Source organism: Eptesicus fuscus, chromosome 4 (genome assembly GCF_027574615.1).
Source record: "Eptesicus fuscus isolate TK198812 chromosome 4, DD_ASM_mEF_20220401, whole genome shotgun sequence".
NCBI lineage: Eukaryota > Metazoa > Chordata > Mammalia > Chiroptera > Vespertilionidae > Eptesicus > Eptesicus fuscus.
Genome location: NC_072476.1, coordinates 64,159,576 through 64,183,897, shown reverse-complemented (window position 1 = coordinate 64,183,897; position 24,322 = coordinate 64,159,576). Strand labels below are relative to the sequence as shown.

The following is a 24,322-nucleotide window of genomic DNA, read 5'->3' as shown; positions in this document are numbered from 1 at the left end:
ATTTTAAAAGTCGACACATTTTTGACTAGTTTAATATGGTTCTTCCACATTTCACATCATGTTAAGGACTGGAACAGTTCAAGTCTAATGACAAATTCCAAATCAAATTCTTTTGTTGCCCTGAAATGTTTGTTGTAATCATTTTGGAAATGAGATGAAGTTTTGAATATAGAGTTGTTTTGTGTTTGGAGCTTATGTTAAATGTTTATGAGCAGGCATAGACCGACAGACAGATTGAGACACACACACACACACACACACACACACACACACACACACACACGAAAGCACCTATGAGATTTGACAACTGACTAGTGCTATTCATATTCATGTTTCTTTATATATTTTCACATTAAATGTGCACACGAATAAAAAACTATCTGAAATACACAGTAACATAAGTTTTACAAATGATCTTACATTTTAAGATTGAAGCAAACACACAATGAAAATTATCAGTCAATGAAAAAAAAACAACGATTTGCAATAATGCAAATCTGAAAGTATTTTGAACATATACCATATTAGGCCTAGTTATCACTCACTTTTGTTTCTCTGAAATTATTTGCTTGTATTATTAGGCAAAAATTTTAACAAATTGATCAGTATAATACTTTTACAAAATTTCACAATAAAAGCAAATAATTTTAGACAGTTATAACAAATAAAGTGAAGACCTATGTGAGAGGCAGATTAATTTGAACAGGGTCAGTACTGGATTTTTTCATAACACGGAACCAGTCTAAGCACTAGCAAGAATGACTTGAACTCTGGCAAACTGACCCTGACTACATACTTTTGAACCATTTATTAATTTTCTCTTAGTTCTGAGAAAGCAGTCACAATCTAGGCAACCAAGAATAGACAGTTAGTTAAGAAAAATAAACAGATGAGGATGGTCCTCCCTACATCTCTTCCTTTTTGGTTTACTATTCACTGCTTATCAAGGGTACTGTGAGGCAATAGCATTAAAATAGGATACATGCAAGAACACTTAAAATTGTATGGCAATGTTACTTACGTTAACAAATCTAAAACATTTTTGAGATTTATTTATTAAAATAGGTTTTTATTGATTTTAGAGAGGGAGGAAGGGATGGGAGAGAAAGAAACATCAATGCGAGAGAGCAACATCAACCAGCTGTCTCCTGTCCTTTACTATGCTGGGAAACTAGTCTATACTTAAAAGAAATGATGAGAAGTCATCCAAAATATGGGTGAGCCGTCCCCCGGCCACCGTCCCCAATCTGCGGACCTGACTTAGCAGTGGACAATGATGAATTCACGAAGGATGAGGCCAATAATTGGATACCGCTGCCTGATTTCTAGCAAGGACCAGATTCACGTGGTCCCTATCAGCATGTCATTCTAACTTGAAATTGGAGGGGGGAAGAAAGGGTGGAGTATTAGTTGGGGTGGTAACCCTGGGTGCACCAGTGGGAATATGAAATCATAGGTAAAGGAAGGTGGTGTCCTTGTGTGTGTGTGTGTGTGTGTGTAGCAGGGTGGGTAGGGAAGGGGGGGTCCAAACAACCCATGTCTCTGCCTCCGAAGTTTGGGGCTCTGCCACCGCGCACGCGCTCTCACCTCCACGATGTCCGAGTTGGTCCGGCTCTCGTGGGGCTCGTTGTACTCGGTGTACTTGAGCAGCACCTTGTCCATGTCGGTGCTGGCGTACTGGAACAGCTTGTTGGTGCTGTTGAAGATGATGAGCGCGATCTCGCAGTCGCACAGCACGCTCAGCTCATACGCCTTCTTCATCAGCCCGAATTTCCTCTTGGTAAATGTCACCTGGGAAAAGGAAAGCAGGCAGGTTTTTGTAAAGAAAAAGGAAATCGTGCTTTTTTTTTTTTTTTAAACAGTACTTTTTTTTCTTTGTAAAACAAAGCGTGCTGTTGTCAGAGCCCTGGGGCACTAACACATTTGGAAAGGAAGCAAATAAATCTAAAACTAATTTCTGCTCCGAATTTGAAAATGTGTGATTTCTAGCTGGCTGCTGAATGTGAAACTGTAAATGCCAGGTTTAATGTAGGGAATTTTAATGAAGGTGACCAGAGTACAGTTCATGGTTTCTCTGAACAATGTAAGATTTGAAAAGAAATTAATTTCAGCATGGTTGACATCCTTCCCTTATAATTAAGGTTGGGACTCTTTTTTTTTGACCACTTGAAAACTGGACATGGCATGATGAACGTAGCATTTTATATCTATGTTCAAAAATTCTTAAAATTGTGTAGTCTCATGCCACTTAATCGAAAACACGTGAAGGGATGTGACTGACTGTGCTTTCAGACAGTGTTGTGTTCTGTTTTCTAGAAATCCGGCAGGGAACTGAGGAGGACTTCAGCCACCATCCCATTAGGGTTTTGGTTTCATTCTTCTGTGTATCTTTCTTCCTCTCCCAGGCCAGAAACTGTACTGTTATCTTTGCCTTTTCCTTGTTTTAATCTAATCTATTACCAAGTCCCATAATTCCTTCCCTCAAAATGTTTCTCAGGTTCACACTTTCTTGTCTATCTCCCAGGCGGCTCTATCATTCGGGTCCTTATCAGCTTCCTGCCCGAGATGGTCTCCCTGTCTGGAATCATTCCGTCCTCAATTCATTCCAATCTTCAAAACCTCCTCTCCGCACTGCCTTCCTCCTGACAGGCCTCCGCCACGGCTCCGGCTCTGGCTTCCAGTACTTCCTACCTGCCAACGCTGCCAAACGCAAACATACATTTCACGATTCCCAATTTCAGTCCTCTCTTGCTTAAACTCCAGTCTGCCTACCCAAAACCATGAACATTCTTAACGATAAGCCCTCACACGACCCGGTGTTTCCCAGCAGGTCTTCTGTCGAATATCATTTCCATAAAATAGTCCGAAATAGAAAAAGTTCAGTGGCCCAATACATTTGGGAAATGAGGCACGTGGGTATATTAAAGGCCGAGAAACCTTTTAAACTTCGTTTAACCTGCCTCCCAAACCTACAGCATGTTTGTTTCTTTGCTTATTTATTTATTTTCGAGGAGCACTTACTACCATTCTTCAGAACTAAATTTTTTGAGGCATATTGGGTAATGGTGACTAAATTGATTTAGTTATTGTTTTCAAAGGCGGCTAGTATTTACTTTTTGTTCCTCACCTTCCTATACAACTCATCTAGCAGAAGCCAGCTCAGTTTGATCTACTAACTGTGTGTAATTCCTATATCCAGATTCCCACTCCTTCGCTTTCTCTTCGTCTTTAGACATCCAATGGATGTCCTCCATCCTAAGTGTATCGGAATGTCCTAGGAATCTCAAAACCCCCAGAGTGCAAACTCGTTATCTTCACCCTCGCATCTGCTCTCCTTCCTGGATTCCCCATCTCAACGTAAACTCAGTCACCCAAACCAGAAACCTCAGCTGAGCTCCTAGTCCCTGCCCCTCCCGCCATCCCACACACCTAAATAAATGTGTTGAGAGGAACTGTGGACTAGCAGACAGACGACCTATGCCTCCCCCCCCCCCCCGCCCCGGCCGCGGTCTCCTCATTCCTCTACACTTTGGTTAATACTTATTGTTTACCCATTAACCTTTATGTTTCCTCAGTAGCACATATTGTATTTTACAATTTGTGTATTTTTTGTGCGATCATTTGTTTAATGTCTGTCTCTTCCACTGCAGCGCTCTACAAGGGCCTGTAGCATTTTCTGTTTTGCTCACTGCTGTATCCCCAGAACAGCAGACACAGATGGGCACATGGTAGATGTCTAGTACAAAAAAACTAAACAGGAAAAATAATTATGTGAAGTTTTTAGAAATATCAAATTGATGTGTGCTATATAAAATTCTGTGATAGCTTTCCCCATGAACTTCTTAGCACTTTAAAAAGATAAATCTATACTTAAAATTATTATATTGTTTTATCATATTTGTATTGAAGGCAGCATGGTAGAAAGGGAAGAACATGGGGCCCTGGATTTGCAGGCTGAATCTGCTATTTACTAGTCATGAGAAATTCACTTAACTTCTTTGAGTTTGATTTTTCATCTGTAAAATGAAAAGAACACCTACTCAGGATTTCTGTGAGAATTACATAAAATAACGTATGTACAGTATCAAGCATTGTGCTTAAATTGGAAGCTCAAAAAAAAAATCTTAGTTCCTATTCCTTTCTGAGCTGAATTACAGAGAAAAAAATTTACAAAATATATTGGTCTTGGTAGCTTGAAGAGTCTACTGATTAAGTCAATTTGAGGATCTTATTATTCCTTATAGAATGATAAAGTGAACTATAGAATCCCCATTGGCCAATCTTTGGAAAATACAGCATTTAGGTATTTACCAGCCCACATAGCTAGTCAATATATACTGGGATATGTTAGTTACATTTCAATTTAGACATTTTTCTTTGTAATAATTGCCAATGTTGCACCTTCTATTTTATTTTATTGGTTGTCTTACTAAAGTGCTTCTAACAAAATATAGCTAGCGTTTTATTTTAATATTTGGTTATCATATTAATTTAGAAAATGTTTTATTCTGGTTCATTCAGATGAGCCATAATCAGTATTAAGGATGAGCTAAATAAAGACAGTCATTTTGGAATGAATAAAAAGCATAATCATTAATCATAGATTTATACAAAATGTCTTCTAATATTTCTTTTAGATGCAATTTAGTTATGCAAATATACCTGCACATTGGTATTTTGTTCAGTGAAATAGGCTACAGAGTAGGTTCAATATAGAACGCACTGACCCAAAATACTTTCATATATCTAAAACCACTTTTAATCAGACTTTCATGACCACAAACTGTAGGTGGAATGTCTCAATACAGTATGGTTTCTGTTGTACTGAAACCTCAGAATTTAGCACGTTACAACACTCACCATCAAAGTACATTTCAGCACAGAAATATCATCAAGGCCACTATTTGTATTTACTTTTAGGTGCTCCTCAACTTTTGTATAACCAAGCAGGCTGCTGCATAATGCCATCAGAGTTGGTGCATGTAGTTTCTTTTCATTAAAATTGCAAACTGAAATGAGGATGACTATACTGAAGCATTTAAGAAAATACCTTCAAAATCTTAACTGCTCTACATTTAATTCCGTACTATGTTCATATTCTTCATAGCATTCTCAAAATGCATTTTATAATGCCTTTTCTCATTGTTCATAGTTAGATGAGATAAAATTATTTTTAAGCATGAAGTTTTCTAAAGAGACCTGGACTATTACTCTTCGTTGAAAATATGCCACTCAATGACAGATTGCAATTCAGAACTTTTATACTTAAATATAGCAATGTATTGCAATCATTACATTTTTCATAACGTGACAATAGTTTGTGATGGGACAAGTCCATTTCTATTTCAGGACTGTATTCTGAGCCTTAGGTGAGATGGAAAGCTGTTTTTACGGTCAGTAGGCAAAGAGATGCTCTTTTCAAAGTTGAAATGTAACTAACACATCCCAATACATATTGACAATCCAGGTACACTGAGAGGAGGATACAGCCAATGTTATTTACGTTAGCACTAGAACTTGAAATTTAGTTTTCAGAATTAGAGAGACTTAATACATGCAGGGGAAGCAAAATGACTCTGTATGTAATGACCATTTTATGCTTTTTCTTTACCTCTTGAAATGGCCCCGAATGTAACGATGGTGTATTAAGATGTTTCAGCATTAAGTTTTATAGTAACCTCAAGTTTAAATCCTAGCATAAGGCCTAGCATAATATCGACAATTACTCTAGAACTTACTAGGTATAACTCAGGAACTGCAATTAGACTTTGAAATTGAGAAAAGTCACATTCATTCAATACAACTCTATATAATTCAGTCATAAAGAAATTAAGAAAATCTATTTACATAAACAGAAATCAATCCAAGCAATTCTTATTGAGCATTTTCTACATGCCAAACCTTATGCTAAGCAATATTGATTGAGTCTTCTCTATGCCAGACTTTTGTGCTAGGTATTGTGGGGCTTCTATTTTGCATGTATCTCCCTTATTCGGGTCTCTTAGTGCTGGAGAGAGAGTCATTTAATTCCTTAACGTTGAAAAAGAATTTTCTTTATTTTAAACAAAATGTATTATTGGCTAATAGTATTATATTTTTAGTCACAGGTAAGTGATCTGAAATTGTACTTTTATCTAGTGTTGGGTGATTTCAGTTTTTGTTTTCTGAAGAAATTTTTCTCTAGACTGAGCAAGGAAAATAATAGTAGATGTTAACCTAATCAAGATGAAGATGAAACAAAACCTGCCATATTGTTTATTTTTTTTAAACTTGAATAATGTGGTTTATTTCATATTTCTAAAGATATTTTTTTTATTAATCCTCACCTGAGGATATTTTTCCATTTTTTCCTCCCTTCCTTCCTTCCTCCCTCCCTCCCTCCCTTCCTTTCTTTTTTTTAATAGAGAGAGAGAGTGAAAGGAAGGGGGAGATACAGAGAGAGACACATTGATTGGTTGCCTTCCACACATGCCTTGACCTAGACATGTGCCCCGACACGTGCCCTTGACCCGAATCAAACCGGGACCCTTTAGTCTGCAGGTTGACACTTGATCCACTGAGCCAAAGCAGCTAGGGCTATTTCATACTTTTGACAACTCCCTTCTTAAAAAAATTCTTTTTAGCCTCCCTCTGTTTCCATAAAACTACCCTTTCTTGATTCTGCTTATTTATTTTTTCTAAAATTTATCTTTATTGTTGAAAGTATTACAGATGCCCCCCTTCCACCCCGCCCATTGACCCCCTCCAGACATTTCTTATGTTGTACTTAGTGAACTGACTGTGGTATTATGCAACCCTCCTCCCTTCCATCTGGCCCTGGCAGGCTCCCATCATGCTGCAGGGCTTGGTTTAAATGCCAACTTCTACGCAGCTTTCATTGTCACATTGAGATAAAACTCACTCCTCCTCATTATTGTCCCCTAGAACTTTTACAAACCTTTGTTATGAGACTTATTCTAATATTCCAGAGTTGGGTTGTTTATGAGTCTGTTTCTCCTGCTGGCTTTTGAATTCCCTGAAGACCCCCACTCTGGCCTCACACAGGCTCTGACTGGTGGACATTCAATGAATGTTTGCTGAAGGAGTGGATTATGGAATGAAAATAGACTCTATGTTAAAGTCTGAATGCCTTTTAGACAATCTCTAAAAAACAAGAGATTTGGGGCATAGATGTTTTACTAAAAAGTTTAACATGTTAGAGACAGGAATCTTGAGAGAAAGGAACTATTACACCTTGGAATATATATAAAGAGAAATCAGAGAATGTCTAGAGAGAAATACATATGTACATATGCTCTAGATTTCAAGAAAAACTTATTTCAAAAAGTTCAGAGAAAAGCCTTTATTCCTTTCCCAGATGATTCATCAGGAAGGAGGGAAAAGTGTGAAAATAAAATTTTAATTTTACAATCACAGGATATGAATATAAAGGGGGGATCTAGGACTTCAGGATGACTGCATTTGTTAAGCAAACATTTATTGAACTTTCTAATGAGTTTAGATTTTCAAAAAGCATGTATTTGGCAAAGTGTTTGATTAAATCCTCATCACATTATAGATTTGAGGCTGACTGGTAGTAATTTTGATAATTTAAATATGAATTAACTGGTCAGTGTTGAGTTTAAGGGAATGTCTCTAGCAAGGGCCGCAGAGTTTAGTAACTTTCCTGTCTCAGGCAACATTTTTATCAGTGGTTAAGATGAAGCTGTAGATGGCAAGCACATAACATAAATCTGGATGGTAACCCAACAGGCAGTAGAGGCTCTATCCAAAGCTCCCTCTACAGACTGGCGAGATGGGTCACAAACAAGATGAAACAGAGACAATCTTAGTCTTTGTTCACATTAAAGAAAACAATTACACGGGCTCAGGTTGGAAGAAAACTGATGTGATAGCTGCTTTTGGGGAAAAGGATCTAAAGTTACAGTGTTCCAATGTAGGAATTAATTGTTCTAATAACTTTTTTTTGTTAGTCAGCACCAACTAATTATTGGAACTCTATTCAGTTCTGAGAATTACATTTTAAGAAGACACTGACAAAATTAGAGAGGCTATAGGATGGCAAACAGGTTAATGTAGGATCTGAGAAATCTTAAGGTTATTTGAAATGTTTATCCAGAAAACACAGTTAAAAGTGAAATGCCAAACATTTTCCAAATCTGAAGACCTGTGGCCAAGTGGAGAGGCGGATGAGTTATTCTGTTTTGTTCTATGGAGCAGAATTAGAAAGTATGGTTGAAAATCATAAAGAGATTCAAATAGAAGAAAATCTAGTGGTGAAAATTGTCCATGAGTCGACCAAGTCTCATGAACTAAGAAGGAGTTCTTTCCTGAATATGTTAAAGTAAAGCTGCATATCAAGGAAGGTGCAGAAGGTGTTTCTGAACTCAACAGGAAGCTGGACTAGAGACCTGTAAAATACTTATTCCAGATTTCAGATGCTCAGATTCTATGCCTAGGTAGCATAGACTTGTGGGTCAAGGGGAAGATTATGGTTCAAAACAAAAATATATTTCTGTAATTTCATTCTATAAAATGTGTTATGTTTTGGTTATTCAACCTCATCAATATATTATCATAATCATATCTAATTTCCATATTCTGAGATATAAATGGGGTCATTTTTTTGTAGTTAGAAGAGACTGTAATCTGAGTAGACAATGTTAAGTTATACATAGTGCTGACAATGCATAGAAAAAGATTAATAAAATAGAAAATTCACATTACTAAACCATTTTTACTATTTTTAAAGCACTCACTATATATGCATCATTACTGGGTGGTTCGGTAAAAATATGGGAATTGAAAATCAAGTCTGAGCTCTGACATTTATAAGCTGTGTGCCCTTTGGTAAATTGTTTGACTTACCTGCACCCCGTTTCCTCATTTGTAAAATGGAGTTAATAGCAGGCATCTTACAAAGTTGTTATGAGACTTAAATTAAGGGATTCTCTATCTCTATCTCTATCTCTATCTCTATCTCTATCTCTATCTCTATCTCTATCTCTATCTCTCTATCTCTATCTCTCTCTCTCTCTCTCTCTGTATATATGTATATATATATATATATATATATATATATATCCTAGCTAATAAAAGGGCAATATGCAAGTTAACTGTCACTCCATCACAAAGATGGCGGCACCCAAAGCCACAAGATGGCGGCACCCAGTCCTCTCAGCCCTGCTGGAGTCCCCCAGTCCCGGGGAGGGGGAGGGGCGGCGGCTGCCTGGTAGAATGCTTGCCTCATTGCCATGGCCGTGGAGAGCCTCTGGGCAGTGGGCGTGGAGCGGCCAGGCCCCACAGAGAGCTACTGGCACACAGATTCGTGCTCAGGGCTACTAGTGTGTGTGTATACACACACACACACACACACACACACACACACACACACGTAAGTGACTTGTTGTCAGTGAAACACTATCCAAGGTATGCAGTACTTTTTCTCTGATGTGTCAGGCTCAGTCACTTCTTGTTACATCCTGCTCTTCTAGGACAGTGTTACCATTATTATGTCTAGGTCAGTTTCTCTCTCAAGTAGACCTTGAGCTTTCCTTGAAAGCCCAGAATATCTCCTGTCTGAAGTCCCAGAACAATACTTTGCTAAATAGTTGTTGAATGCATGAATGGATAGATGTATGGAGAATTATGATTTTTTTTGCACGCTAAATGAATGGTTAAAAATAAATTTCTATGCATGCTTAAACTATGTTAATAGGAAGTTTGCCTCTGAGAGAGGAAAATGTCACATATTTTTCTTTTTTTGTGGCTGTCATATTGACTTACAGTAAAATGTACTTTGGTAGAACTAAGTAAGAGAAAAATTGGACTGGATCAAATTTTGTGTGTGGGTTTGTTAGTGAAATTGGAGCATATCAGATTTCTTATAGTTGTATTTAGATAACAGTGTTGACTGTATTTGGTGAATGTTTTCTAAGAAGTTCAAAGACTTTATAAGTTATCTCACTACATTCGACAGTATCTCTTTAAAGTTATTATTTGGCACAGTTTATCATCCCCATTTCTCAGATGATGCTGTAGACAAAGACACGAATTGCCTTACAAAGGTCACAAAACTAGTCCCTGGATGAACTAGAAATAGAACCTTCTTCACACAAAGTTTATCTTTCTTTCCCTTAGTCAGGGTTCCTTCCCTCTTTTAGATAATTGCACTTCAGGGGCTTAAATTCAGCACAGCATGGACTGGGCAACCGCTCATTGAGCAGTGTACAGGTCCATTAAGAAGTGTCAGCAATTCTGAGGAGTACAAGCAAAGTAGTGCATGACATTATTAATTAATGTTAGGGTAGTTATCTAGGTTAAAGTAAAAAATAATATCAATAATACTATGAGAGTTGGTTTCTAGGTTCTGACAATAAACCAAAGCTTGTTTTGTGTGAACTCTGCAGAAGCTCTGCCCTGAGACCTCCAGCCATTCCCACTAAAGCCCGTGACAACCACAGGCATCACTAGTGGGCACACACTAGCTCTATATTTATGGCTGTTTATTTAAATTTCACAAAGTGAGAAACAGTTTTGGTGGGTAGCAAATACAGTTCTGTTTACTAACCAGAATAGAAAAGGTGGGTCTTTGATTTATGCACAGGCAGTATAAATGACAAGTTCTAAAAACAGAGGACCACTCCTGCACCGTTTCCTACAGGAGTAGGTAAACTAGTTTGACTACTGTGTAGTGGAAAGGACATTTAATAATGAGACTCCACACCACACACATGCCTCCTCCATTCACCCTCCTAATCCCAGCTCCATTCATAAAGCCACCTCGGGAGAACTTTCCTGCGTGTTAACTGTGGGAGTCTCTGCACCTTACAGGAAAGGGTCCTGAATCAATGAAAGCAAAAGGACTTTGGAAGCATCGGCTATACACATCTATGAGAACCACTGAGGCCTAACACCAAACTGCTTCAGGCACAATAATTACTAAGGGAAGCAACAATAATTTTATCTACGGGTCCCCAGTACTTCTTTCCACTAAGCAAGATACTTTTGACCTGATCTTGCTAAAATTTACTTTATTTTTTTATTTCCTTTTATGGTCCTCATAATTAAAAAAAAAATCTTCATGGTGTAAAGTATTACATATGTCCCCTTTTTTTCCCTTCTAGCCCACCCCATTCTAGCCCACCCCTTCCTTCTAGCCCACCCCTGCCTTCTGCCCCAGGCCTTAATTCAGCTGCTCAGTGAGTCTGCTCAGTGAGTAGACAACGATTTACTCATTTCTTTAACTCAAAAAGTAATATTAGTTTATTTGTTTTAGAATGTTTGGGACAGTGGCAGAAAGAGACTTTGGGTGGTGAGTGCATGATGCAGTGTGCAGATGATGTGTTATAGAGTTGTATACTTGAAACCTATATGGCTTTATTAACTAATGTCACCCCAATAAATTCAATTAAAAAACATTTCATTTTCGGGTTAATTTGCTAGCACAGAGGATGGTACCCTGTGGACAAACTTAGGCATTGATGACTCTGGGTTGAAGAATGATTCCGAACAATTGGATACAGGGTGAAGAAGTTTTAAGGATGTCTTAAAACAATCATTTACCTTAAATTTTCCTTTTAATGTAAAAGAATAGTATGATAAAAATCTAAGTGTAGATAAACCTAAAAGAGTTTTTTTTTTTTTCAATTAAAAAAAGCAAATTCAAAGGGATAAGAAAAAAAGAATCTGTTTGGGACTATTAATATACTCAGCTAATTCTATTTTCAAAGGTTAGAGGTTTTATCTTTTTTTTTTTTCTAACTAGAGTAATGATGAATATAACCCTCATCCTATGAAAATATTTTAGATCCACTCCTCCTCACCCCATCTTGATAATCAGTTTCCTCCCAGTTAAGGAAACGGAGTGACTAATGAGTGACAAGACGGACAGTTCGGAGACACAATGCACTCTCTAATTCAGAGCCACTAGGTCTTCCTCTGTGTTTAAAGGGTTAGGGATGGAGTCAAGAGTCTGCAAAGACAATCTCTAATTGAAAAAAGGGAAATGCCCTCTTAAATGCTCTTTTTTCTTCCTTTGGCTTGTTCCTGACAGTAAGTAATGGTACAACTGTTCTAAAGTATTCCTCTTCAATTTTTATTTTGTTTAATTCAGTCTGTCATTAGAAAGGCTTGCGAGCTTTAGGCTTGATGATTACTCTCGGTGGAGGAAGTAATGCCACTGCAGACTTGTATTCCAGACAAGTGCTCCTTTATACAATGACGGGCCTGCCTCGGTAAATGAAAGGCTCTTTAAAGAGCAGTGAGGGACTCTTTCAAGCAGACTGCTACCATGTGCTTGTAACCCTCCAGCATAACTTGCGAGGATGAGATGGCAGTGCATTCGGGCTGCAAAGAGGACTATTGTCCTCGTTAGCCTCAAGCAACTTGAGCGGGTTTCCCTGCAATGCAGGGATGTCCAAAAGGGTTTTGAGCAGTAGTTCCAAAAGTTCTGAACACGATAAAAGGATTAAAATAAGGGGGTTTGAGTATGGAATTTAGAACTCCACCAACCCCTTATCCTAAGTCAACACCCCAAACCCCAAAATAAAACTTTAAATCTTAAGCATTGTACACTATTTTGAAACAAAAACAAAAACAACACAATGGTTAGGCTACAATTAAATAATTAAATGCATATTAATAAACTTGAGTGTTTATTAACAAACTCATAGAGTCTGGGTTTTAAACTTTGTGATAGCTGATTCCTGATATATTTGTCTACACGAGGCAAAGGAAGAAGGATGATCTACAATTATTAATCTTGCCAGGATTTAAAAGATTTTATTGTGGTACATTTTTAAGCCTAAGAATGTTTTGGATTTTAAAAAGAGAAGACTATAGCATGATATATTTTTATATGTGCTGTTCAGGTCTGCTTGGTTTGATAAAGGGATGATTTACATTCTAAATCCAACCTGTAGATGCCGTCATAAAATAAATACCTCTATTTCTCTATACCACATATACATAAAATACATAATTTGAATCTGAGAAGAATCGAATAAAACAGGTTCATATTTTGGGGGCAAAACATGTTTACTAGTTTAACAAAGCCAAAATGTACCTAAGGTAAAGGTCAAAGACTGCTGCATTCCCTGCTGAGCAAATGCTCAGGAAGCACATTTGTCTACGTTTCCTGTCATAACAGGAAGAGTGTAACTTCTTCCTTTCCACAATGGCTTCACGTTTACCTCCTAACTCCAATATTTTCTCCCTCAGGGCCTTCCAAATCCATCCTTGCAAGACAGAAGGCAAGAGGCTGTCTTCGCTGTAGTTTCCAAACAGTTACATTTGTTGAAATGTTATTTAAATGTTAGTGATTTCTTAAGCTAAACTGTTCCAACTTAAAATTAAAAGTCAAATTTCCAAACATTTAGAGTGGTTCTTTTATTCCTATTAGTGATCCAACGTATTTCAAAGAAATGCAAATATATATCTATATTATAGAATTTCCTTTGGTTCAATTAAATTATGTAATTTTTTACACCAGTCATTATTTGGGGGCGGGGGGGGGGGGGTTGGTGTTCCAAATTGTCTTCAATAAGACTGTGTTGGGACATAAATTTTCAAAATATTTTTCACCATAATAATTTTTGAAGGCGCTCATTTTAAGTGAATAAATTACAAAGTTAAAATAAGTCTAGACTGTAAAGGGCATGGCTCTTGAGACAATCAGCATGTTCTTTAATCTACAGTTTGGAAAAAACATTTTGGTTTATGTGGTCTATTTATAATGTTAATATTTTTAGTGTTGGTTTGTCAGTAATACGATGTCACACAGAGTTTGTGCATTTGCAAAGCCAAAGGTGACTTGTAGCAGACAAGGTGTGTGCGTGCATTTACAGAAGTGGAAGGTGCCATTACACGTCAACCCTGCACACAAAACGACTGAGGTACAATAAGCCCAAACCTCAGAATTTTTACAAATTACAGTTTTGGCTGGAAATTATATGAGATACACAAATTAGGCGAACAACAAAACGTCTTGAAGCCCTCACGTTTAAGCAGAGCGTATTTCTTAAATCTAGTGATAGAATTCTAGAGGAACAGTTTCCTTTTCATGGTGAGCGTCTTGGCCTTCCTTGGGTTTTTGTGGCGGTAGAGGAGTAGATCTAGCTGACATACATATAAAATGTCTCACACCTATGGGATCTATAGGAAGTGTGTGGTGCAGTTCACTATGGTTCAACTGTGTGGGGGAGACCATTGGTGAACTGTTTCCACGTTGCTAGAAGTACAACACAAATGAACGGCTTGATATCACAGCTGTTAGACATCTGAGCACTTTGACCACTGCTTTCTTTGATTTGAAAATTCTCAAAAGTCTCTTCCATCACCAGGAATTCCAACAAAACCTTTTCCCTTGGGTGATTTGAAGATTAGTGAATGAATAGTTTAACTTATATGCGTGGGGAATCTTTAAGTAGGCATCCACAGGATGCATCAATATACCCTATAATTCAATTCTAAGATGTCCTGATATATTACTGTGATACATGCTAATTTTATTTCTATAAAATGAGTTTATTTAATAAAAATTTTAATACAAGTTTAGGAGAGGCAGCCAGCTGTTAAGAAATGATACTGAGGGGGGAAATGCAAAAAAATCTTCATTATGAGGTATTTGCAGGTTTATTTTGGATTTAGAGGTAGAAACATCAACACTTGCAGTGATTGAACTTTTTATTCACTTGATCTGAAACAAGGTTCCAGATATTCATTGCCTAACGTGGATAACTCTTCTATAGTATTTAAAGTATAATTTCCTCTCAAATACTATTCACTTACTTGATATGCATATAAGCAATTGACAAGTCTGGATGTTTTGTTTGTGGAGATGACAAAAGAAAACAGTGTGACTAGATTACTCTGCTCTTTTAACGCATGGTTCACAATTCATCAGAGTTATATTCTTGAACAAGCAATTTATTTGTATTTCTAAATTACCCAAATCATAATATTTAAAGAGTGAATCTATCTCAATTTCAACAAATATTATATTAGGTTAGTGGTGTGTGACTCTCAAATTTAGAACTGTAATTAGCCCTTTTAGTTACCAATATGTATTCTGGATTATCTATCACCTTGAAGGAATGAATGTTACAGTAGAAATCCTATTGAAATTTTAGCTAGCATTCTAAGAACAATCTAAAATAGTGGGAAACAGGAGAATGGAGTAAACTTTGTTTCTTTTTAAAAAAGAGTCACTTGAGGAAATCAATACATCTCAAGAGAAAAAGTTAAAAAATTTAACAGCTATGAACTCTGAATTCCTTTTAGTCATAAGGGGATTCTGCTGTTCTATTAACAGGAGAATGTTGCTAATTGTCTTTAATTTGTGCTCCAGTTATTGCACTGATAATTATATAAAATTTTGTTTGCTGGCAAAAACTATTAGTGTGCCAGATCTAATGAAAGAAAAGAACTTAAGGCATTTTTCTTCCTGTCCATCAGCCATCCTCTTCCATCATCCGGCTCTTGGTCTGAAATGACTCTCTCACCCCTTTTGCTTCTAAGGACCCCTTTGTGCTCCTGCACTACTCTGTTCCACGTTCCTTCCATCTCCCTGATACTCTTTTTAAGGTAAAACACTCGTGAAATGAAAGTTTAGGTACCATTCTTTAGTGTACTATACAGAGCAGGAGTAGAACATGCGTCTTAATAGGAATAGCTTAATAAGGAAATTTATTGAGCACTTATTATATGTTAGATGCTTTACCTTTATCCCCTAATTTGATTATCTCAATGACCTAATGAGGTGGGTACTATTTTTTTTTTAATCCTCAATCTACTACTGATGAGGGAACTGATGAGGCTCAGAGAGGTTAAGGCACTTGATGGAGAGAAATACAGCTGGTAGGTGGCAGAACTGGGACCAGATCTAGGTTTGTGTGTTACTCAAACCGTGCTCATTGCCATTATATTATACTGGGTGCAGCAGGATGTAATTGGGAAAAGCTATGACCTACAACTATGTTCTTAGCTATTATATTATGCAGGATGGAAGAAGATTTAATTGAGAAAATCATGTTTTGTGTTTCAATCTGAAAGATATGGGCTCAAATTTTGGCTACCTCCTGATATTAACTGAGTTCAAAGCTTTGTATGATCTGGCCTCTGCCTAAAATTCAATCTTTTCTCTCATTTCTATAAAGTTATATGAACCAAGGTCAAGTTCCATCGGCTTTTCTTCAGCTTCCTCGTTTGTTTCCTCTGGAATGTTGTCACCTGCCTGACTCTCACTATCTTAATGATCCCATCTTTAGCATTTCCTCAGAGAGGTGTTCCCCTGACCCCCAATCTAAATAAAGTACCTCCTGTTATTCATTCATAGCACTTTCATAGTTTCATTCATAACACATAACTTTGTTATATATTTGCATATTTCATGGCTGACTTATCCCACTGGGCCAGAGGCCTACAACCTACGACCCACAGGCCAAATCCAGCCTGCCCTCACTACCCCCTTTTTATCAGTAAAGTTTTATTCTACACAGGCACATTCATTCACCTGCATTTTGTCCATGGCTGCTTTCATTACTGGGGCAAGTAGTTGAGACAGACACTGTATGTGTATGGATCACAAGGCCAAAAATATTTGCTATCTGGCCCTGGACAGAAAAAGTTTGATGACTTCCGCAGCAGTTGATAAGCTGGATGAGATTCTTCTTGTTTCTACTGCATCTTAATGCTGGACACATTGCAAGCTAATAATATTTGTTGATTTAATAAATTAATAAATTATTAGCTGTAAATGGGGTTGATAAGGATTAAATGAAATAATATATATGTAGTTCTCAGAACTTGTAGCTGCTTTTATTAAGTTATCTGAAAATTTCTGCAAGGCAAATTGAGAATTCAGGATTTTATTTTATTTTCATATACTTGCTTAAGAAACCCATCTTGGTTAAGCTAGAAATTCAGTAGTCTTCATAAACTTAGAAATTTTTTTAAAAATTAAAAAGCTGTTAATATTTTTTCCTCCCCTAAACTATTACATGTATCAATTGGACTTTCTAAATTTTAGCTGTTCCCTACTTCCATTACGAAAGATAAAATATGGGCAAAATTCAATTTAAACAGTAAGCTGCTCTGTTTTACAACAGTTTTATTTCTTAATGATATACAATTTATCACATCTGCTCTGCAATATTTCATTTCACACTTTACGCCAGTATTTCTTATTCTGTAAAAAAAAACACCCGGTTCTCCGTATTGCCACATAAACACCTGCGATGGCAGAGCAGGCTTTCACTGCTTTAAAGAAAAGGTGACTGTGAACCATTGTGTGAGGCTCCGCCAAGGAGGCTGCAGTGGGGGAAGCTTCAAAAGGGCAGAGCAGTTAACTTTTTCTTCTCAACTTGGGAACACATAGCTTAAAGGAAGCCCAGTTTAGGGGAGCCTCCATAGTCGTCTGACATGCTCTAGCAGATGTGCTGGGGCTGATTATTAGAAGTGACCTACCTCTTTTAAGCTCTCTCCCAAATGGCTCTCACGACCACTCTTGTAGGAGGTGGGAGGCACACCTGACAAACATTTGGAAGTAAGATGGCTGCTGAAGATTGCCAATGGCCATCCATGATAGCCACTGAGACATATGTTGAAACGGAAGTTTTCAATTTTACTAATTACATTTAAGAGTATTGAATTAAAGGGCCTACTGTACTAGTACCTAAAGACTAAAAAAAAAAAAAAAAAAAAAAAAAAAAAAAAGATCCTAAATTCTATAGGATAAAGTAAGAAATTTGTCTTCAGGATAAATAAGAAAATAAACTAAGCTGAATTTAAATATTTTTTCTTCTCTTAAAGTTATTATGACTTTCAACATAGGTGAGAGTTATAGCAACTGTAGACACACTATATTTAAATTAAGAAGAGATGTTCAATAATTAGTTCAAAAATATGGTGTTAAAATTCATGTATCCCTGTGTGAGTTTTATGTTCCTTTATAAAGCATAATGAAAGCTCATGAATTCCACCTGCAAAAATTTTCTTCTCTTTTTGCAAGCAAAAGATATGATGGATTTCATGAGCCTAAAAATTGGTTGGTATTATTAATGAAGTATAAGTGCTAATACATATAACCATATAACTTTGACTACAACCAAATAAATTCTAGTCCAAATAGCTTGGTTTAAGCAGTCAATGGTACATGATGTTCAATATTTCAGTTTTAATTTTAATCTATAAACCAAGTAAAAATACTGTGGTTTTATATTGAAAAAAATTATTGCTTTTTGGCTTGACCCATAGCAATAAACAATATGTAAGAAAAGCACTGAAGAAATACCTTATAAATCTTAGCATTAGTCATCCTTTAGCTTAATTTTCAGCCAGAAATATTTCAAGTCATATGTACCTTGAATATAATAATTTAAGGAATTATAAACATAAAAATCTAAAAAGTTTCTTTACCTCTTAATAGCATACTGGCCTTGACAGCATAAATAATAACCTCTATCCACTTTAATTTACACAGGTAGCAACATAACTTTTTAAACCATGAATCAGTTGTAGTCTCACTTAGTGTTCCAAAGAGATAGAAAGGGACGATATAGGAGATAGACGGTCTTTATTTGGGGGAAATTACAGTCTTGTGGGGCATCTCCAAAGCTGTCCTCTTAAGCTTTTCTAGTGTAAATGGGGCAAAAGCAAAAAGATTCTTCTTTTCCAAGGACAAGGAATGTCCTATTATAGGTCCCATTATCCATTTGGGACAATGGATCCAGTGGCAGTGATCTGACTTATTGTAGTTACCCTCAGGAATCATTATTTGATATTTAACATCAGAATACATACAACCCGCCCACCTCTCCTTACATTGCCTAGCTAAATCTACTCTCTCCAAGTGTGAAGGAAAATACAGTCAAATGACAGATATTCATGATATACAACTCTTTGCTGAATAGAGCATTTGGGTGTATAATTAATGTCTTTAGAATAGATCAATTGTATCACACAGATATCTAGAAAAAATCATAGCATCATCGGCCTCTATGTGTACAAAAGTCAGGGTTTAAAGAAAATGGTATGAATTAATACTTCTTGCCTACATGCTTTAAATTACTAATATTTTATGTGGGTGTTTGTTGTTGTTGTCAGGTCATGTTAAATATTTTGGATGTATTTCAAACCTGTGAATAGAATGAAAGCTATTTTTTTCAGGATATTTAGCTTATTATATAAACCTTTTAAATAGATGACCACCAAAGGCCTTGTGCCCATGAATAGAAGAACATCTTTGTTTGATGATGCGTGCAATGTAGCAATGTCATGCTTATTAACTCTTGGTTATTAAGCTATTTATATTACACAAGTACAGCTTGCACTTAGAATTCAGGTTGAAGTAAAAAGTGAATAATCATGAACATGTAAACTGCATTTCTAAAAGATACGGTGATTTTTTTACACACACACACACACACACATATATATATATATATATATACACACACATATATATATATGTATACACACATATTATATATATATGGTGTCCCTAACATGTATACACATGTAAACAGCTGATGGCTCTATTTTTAAAATGTATTTTAATAAATACTGCCTTTATACACTTTTGGGGGGACACCCTACATATATAAGAGACCATTAGCACTTAAACTGGCCACGTTCAATTCATTGACACTTCTCTTAATGGATGTTTTTAAGTTCATAATGTTCTCAGGACCCTTAACCCATCTGGGGGAAATGTAATAAATAGTCCATGTTAAGTAATGACACAAAAAAGTTTTCCCCACTCACCTGTCTGTTACGTTCATCCATAATCCTCGTGATCTGAATCTTTTTTCTCCCCATAGTCCCCGTTTTTCTTCTCTCTCTCGTCCCTGAAATTATGTATTTTTTCCTTCCTTTTCTTTCTCTTTCCTGTTTCCTCCAAACAAATCTCCTTCTTCAGCACTTGCACTGCTCAGTTCCCAAATTCCTGCATTCGTTCCTGCTGAAGAACAACACAAATTCAGTACCCCTTTAACAGCAAGTCAGTTTCAGAAGAACTCTCATATTCTAATTATTAAAAAAAACAAACAAACAACTACATGGCAGGAAACCAATCAAATGAATGAAAATAAGTGCTTATTAAAAGTTCATGGTATATCACATGCAGGAGCACATAAAGTAGGATCCGTTTGTTTTTATAATGAAAATAACCTCATAAGTAATTTAACAAGTCATTTAAACGATGAAAACTATGCTTTAAAGGCCGACAGTTGAAATGTATCTTTTGCAGAGTTTCTTAATATTTTAAAAATAAAATTAAGTGACTATTTGCACCCTTCTGTTGTGAAAAATTACCTAAATCAGAGAGTTAATGAACCTTTATGTACCTGTGTATGCTAAGTAGGCAGCTAATTCATTTCTGAAGGGAAAACAATCTCGTGTTTTGACAGCAGAGGTGATAATGTCCCTCGTTATGCAAATAGGATGGACTATTATGAAAGTGCTATTTGATATATGTAAATGTCAACTAATTTAAATCCAAATCCTTTAATCTTATTTTTAAAAAGTCACCACTATGAGGACACTGTAAAAAGCATACGGGATATTTAATTTTACATAACCAGCAGCTATCAGCAGTGAGATCTCATCCTTTTGAGAGCCCTTAAGCTACATCTTCAGTACAAGAATCCAAGAAGATAATCATTCATAAAAAGAAAAAAAAATTAGAGTATTGTTTCATTTATAACTACACTTTTTATAATAAGCCATCAGTTCTCTAAATTTAAATATTTTAAAAAGACATATCATTTCTCTTTGGGGAGTAAGACACAAAATTACAGAAACTTGCTATTATATACTGGATATCTTTAGGTCACGAATTAATATTAGTGAAATGAACATCAGTAATATAAGGTAAATCCAGAAAATCCAGAGTATTAAAAGAATGTATTTTACTTTGTTTTAAAGTACATCTGAAAATGTTTGAATGTAATGAAAGTGAATTGCCGTGAAATGTGGAAGTTAACAAGAAAGCATTCCACAATGGCTTCTTCATTTGCAAGCAACAGCTTCAATTCTTCTACCCCATCTCATGTCAAAGAATGCAACTACTTTACACACTGCTCAGTATTTCCCTGTTTATTTTAGCTGGTGTCTGATGACCAACCTGGTAAATTCCCACATTTATTATGTAATGTTAATCCAATGTCCTGGCTATTTAATAGATTAATTGGCTCCAATTCAAAGTTATTGGAACAGGAAAGCTGTTATATACTTGCTCTGATCATCAGCTCTCTTTTGATTTTTTTAACTTAATTTCTAAATTCTTTATCACCTTGAGTAATTTTTTTTTAATTTTAAGTTTTCTGATGATCTAATTGGAGAAGCTATTATGATATAATTAGTTCTGGTGGATTAGGTGCTGCTTAAATACTAAGACCATCTATTCTCTTTTGCCCAATGCCTTTCTATTAAACTGCAGCTCACTCCTGCCTCTGAGAATACATGTATTGAGTAACATCATGACCACACAGTGCTCATCAAAAAGTAGTTATTACTCCAGTGGTAATTTTAAATGTTGGAAGTAGTTCAAAAGTTTTAAGGAGTTATGTAAATAACATACATTTGACAAACATACACGAAAAAAATAGCTATTCTAAGACATATTAAATCACATTAAAATACAAGAAAATCCACAAGCACAATTGCATCATATATTCACTGTTGCCATTGTCCATTTATCTATTTTTAGAAATGGTCTTAAATATCACTCAACTGGGCAACTTTCCTGTGTTTCCTATAGTCTTACCTTAGAAGCAAGCAGCACGTTAGAATGGTATTTCCCATGCATGTGCAAGACCCCACAGAGACGAACAGGCTTCCTCTAGCACAGAAAAGCCAACCCATGAATCCACAGCAAATGCAAATGGGACAATTTCCTTTCTTTCATTTAGCTAAGGCCCGTGGCACTATCGGCTTACAGGACTATGCCTGCCTAAGCGCTTATTCACTTTAAGGTGGAAGGTCAGGGTGAACAGATTAGTGTGGTGACAAGGCAGACAAGACTAGAACTTCCACAGATCCCGATTTCAAAATACAAATAACCAGACAAGTAGAGAAACATCCCTGGAGAAAAAAGCCTCCTCAGAAAGACACAGAGAGTTCCTGATGAACCAGACTTAGAAGAGTTCCTCCCTATCACCACCCGGTTATTTCACAACTTTGTAACGAGAGACACTTTTTAAAAAGAGCAAAGCAAGGATTTTTTTTTTTTTCTTTTTGAATTCTCAAAACATGATGGGAAATGTTTTGCCAGAACACATTTATATGTATATATCAAATATATATGTACATATATATAATAGTTGATAAAAATGCCACTGAATATATTTTTCTATTTGAAATATGCAATATAGAGAAGCAAGTATAAATTTCAATAAAAATAAAATATTTTTTTACTGTAAAAATAAATATTTCTTCAAGTGTTGCCTTTTGAACATTTCTACAACACAAATTTTACATTCTTAAGTATATATGCAGAATGCTAGGTGGTGATGATGTGACTGTTTTCCTGGAGAAATGTGTCATGGAACACATGGCTTAGAACATTGGATTGTGAGTCACAACATTTCAAGGCTGTCAGTAAAAATTCAGAGAGTTAGGAAGGTCAACAACAGCTCAGTAGCTGTTTTCTTAGCATAACAATTTCTCTAACCTAATTTTTATGCAAAAATTATATTGTAAGGTTGGTTTCAAGTATTCATTTGTAGGAAGCCTAGAGAGGATGAAAAAGAGATTATATAACTTTACTAATCTGTAAAATTGTTTTGTATGCATATGAAGAGAAGAATATAATAGCTAAGCTACACGTAGTAGAACTTCAAGTTATGCTGAAAACTTCCACTATGTACAATCAACCATAAGCTTAAAATAATACCAGCAGGCTTGCCGCTACTTCTTTCCACATGAAAGAAGCATTCTTGGAAAATGACAGAGTTCCATAGAAACAATCAGTAATTTAAAAAAAAAAAATAGAAAGAAAAAAGAAATTCTCTACCACAGTTAGACTCTATAGAGTCCCAGTCTTCTGCATTGTTTTTCTGTTTGCCAACCTAAATATGAGAAAAATAAGATCAGGCTGCTTACTAAAAAGGGGAAGTTCAGTATGGAAGGCTTCTGTTCACTCTGAGTTTGGCATAAGCAGGCACATGAAGGCAAAGTGGTGTGAGACCCAAGTAGAGAAGAATTTCGTGTGGATAGGTGCTAACGATCCTTCTCCCACTGGCTCTCCCATTTATAAACACGTTCCCTTGAGTGATACCCACATCCCGCCTCCCTTCCCCCTCTTCTCTACCTCCCTCTTTTCTACCTCCCTCTCTCCCTCCCGCCTCCCTCCCTCCCAGCCTCCTACAAATCCCTCCCAGTAACACAGAAGAGTCTTGACAGAATGGCAGGAAACACGCACAGACTGGTCAGGGAAGGATATGATGTCAGCAACCACGAACAATAAAAGGTGTAAAGGTGCTTCCTTCCCTAAACTGTTCCAGAAGTGTAAAATGGGAACCAAAACTCTTCACTTCCTTCTCTGAACTGAACTGTCTGAGTGTGCTGTGCTGCACACCCCACACAGAGAGGCCTTGGAGAGGTTCAGATAAGGGACAATGAGTGAAATCCAGACACGGGGACGAAATTTTTAATTTCTATTTTTAAAATACCTGCAAAAAATCAATTTTAGCTCTAGGTTAGTATTTTTGCCTGATTGCTTTCAGAAACAGAAATGAGAAAACCAACAAGTTCACTTTGGTGGAGAAGATATATCGCGATCACTACTTATGCCTCAGAAAAATCGACAGAGTCAATGTGGCCACATAATCTTAATTTACTCTTTGAGGCAAATGAAGAATTGTATGCAGTGAAAGAGCCATCATATGAATACATGTAGATATGTCATATTTTGGGTAAAAAATAAAAATCACAAAAATTGCCCCAAAAAATCAACGTTGGTAAAATAAAGTGATTACTTCTTTGTCCCCATGGTTAAAAAGAGGACATAGACTGGGTGGTAGAATAGATTCCTATGATATAAGCCCTTGAAGTTCTTTTGAAAAAATTCAGACTATGAACCAAAGTAAGTAACAAACTTTCAGTAGATAGTGAAACTATTTATTTTAATCGCATCACTGTTAGTTTCTTTCTAACCTGGAAATGACAGTCTACCATAAAGTTTCTGTAGGAAGAAAACCACATATCAAGTGATCTGAGTCATCTTCAGATTTCAATCATCTTCCCACAACACTCTGATTTAGAAATTAAACATAACCTTCAGTTATGTGTTTTGATCTTAGAGTGAAACTGCCATGCCACA

At 36.3% G+C, this 24,322-nt stretch overlaps 1 protein-coding gene across 17 annotated transcripts in view; it reads right to left on the bottom strand.

The window, feature by feature from the left end:
* MEF2C (myocyte enhancer factor 2C) overlaps window positions 1-24,322 on the bottom strand; it is a 163,015-nt gene that overhangs the window by 69,941 nt on the left and 68,752 nt on the right. For 12 of the 17 annotated variants that reach the window (XM_054715072.1, XM_054715084.1, XM_054715071.1 and 9 more), the window contains 2 exons: window positions 19,765-19,960; window positions 1,588-1,791 (listed from right to left, as the gene is read on the bottom strand). In XM_054715072.1, coding sequence (XP_054571047.1) covers window positions 1,588-1,791; window positions 19,765-19,818 — 258 coding nt within the window. In that variant the 5' untranslated portion in view covers window positions 19,819-19,960. Of the gene's footprint in view, window positions 1-1,587; window positions 1,792-19,764; window positions 19,961-21,766; window positions 22,208-24,322 lie in introns of those variants that run through there. The other 5 variants (XM_054715074.1, XM_054715081.1, XM_054715076.1 and 2 more) reach the window with 2 other exon arrangements.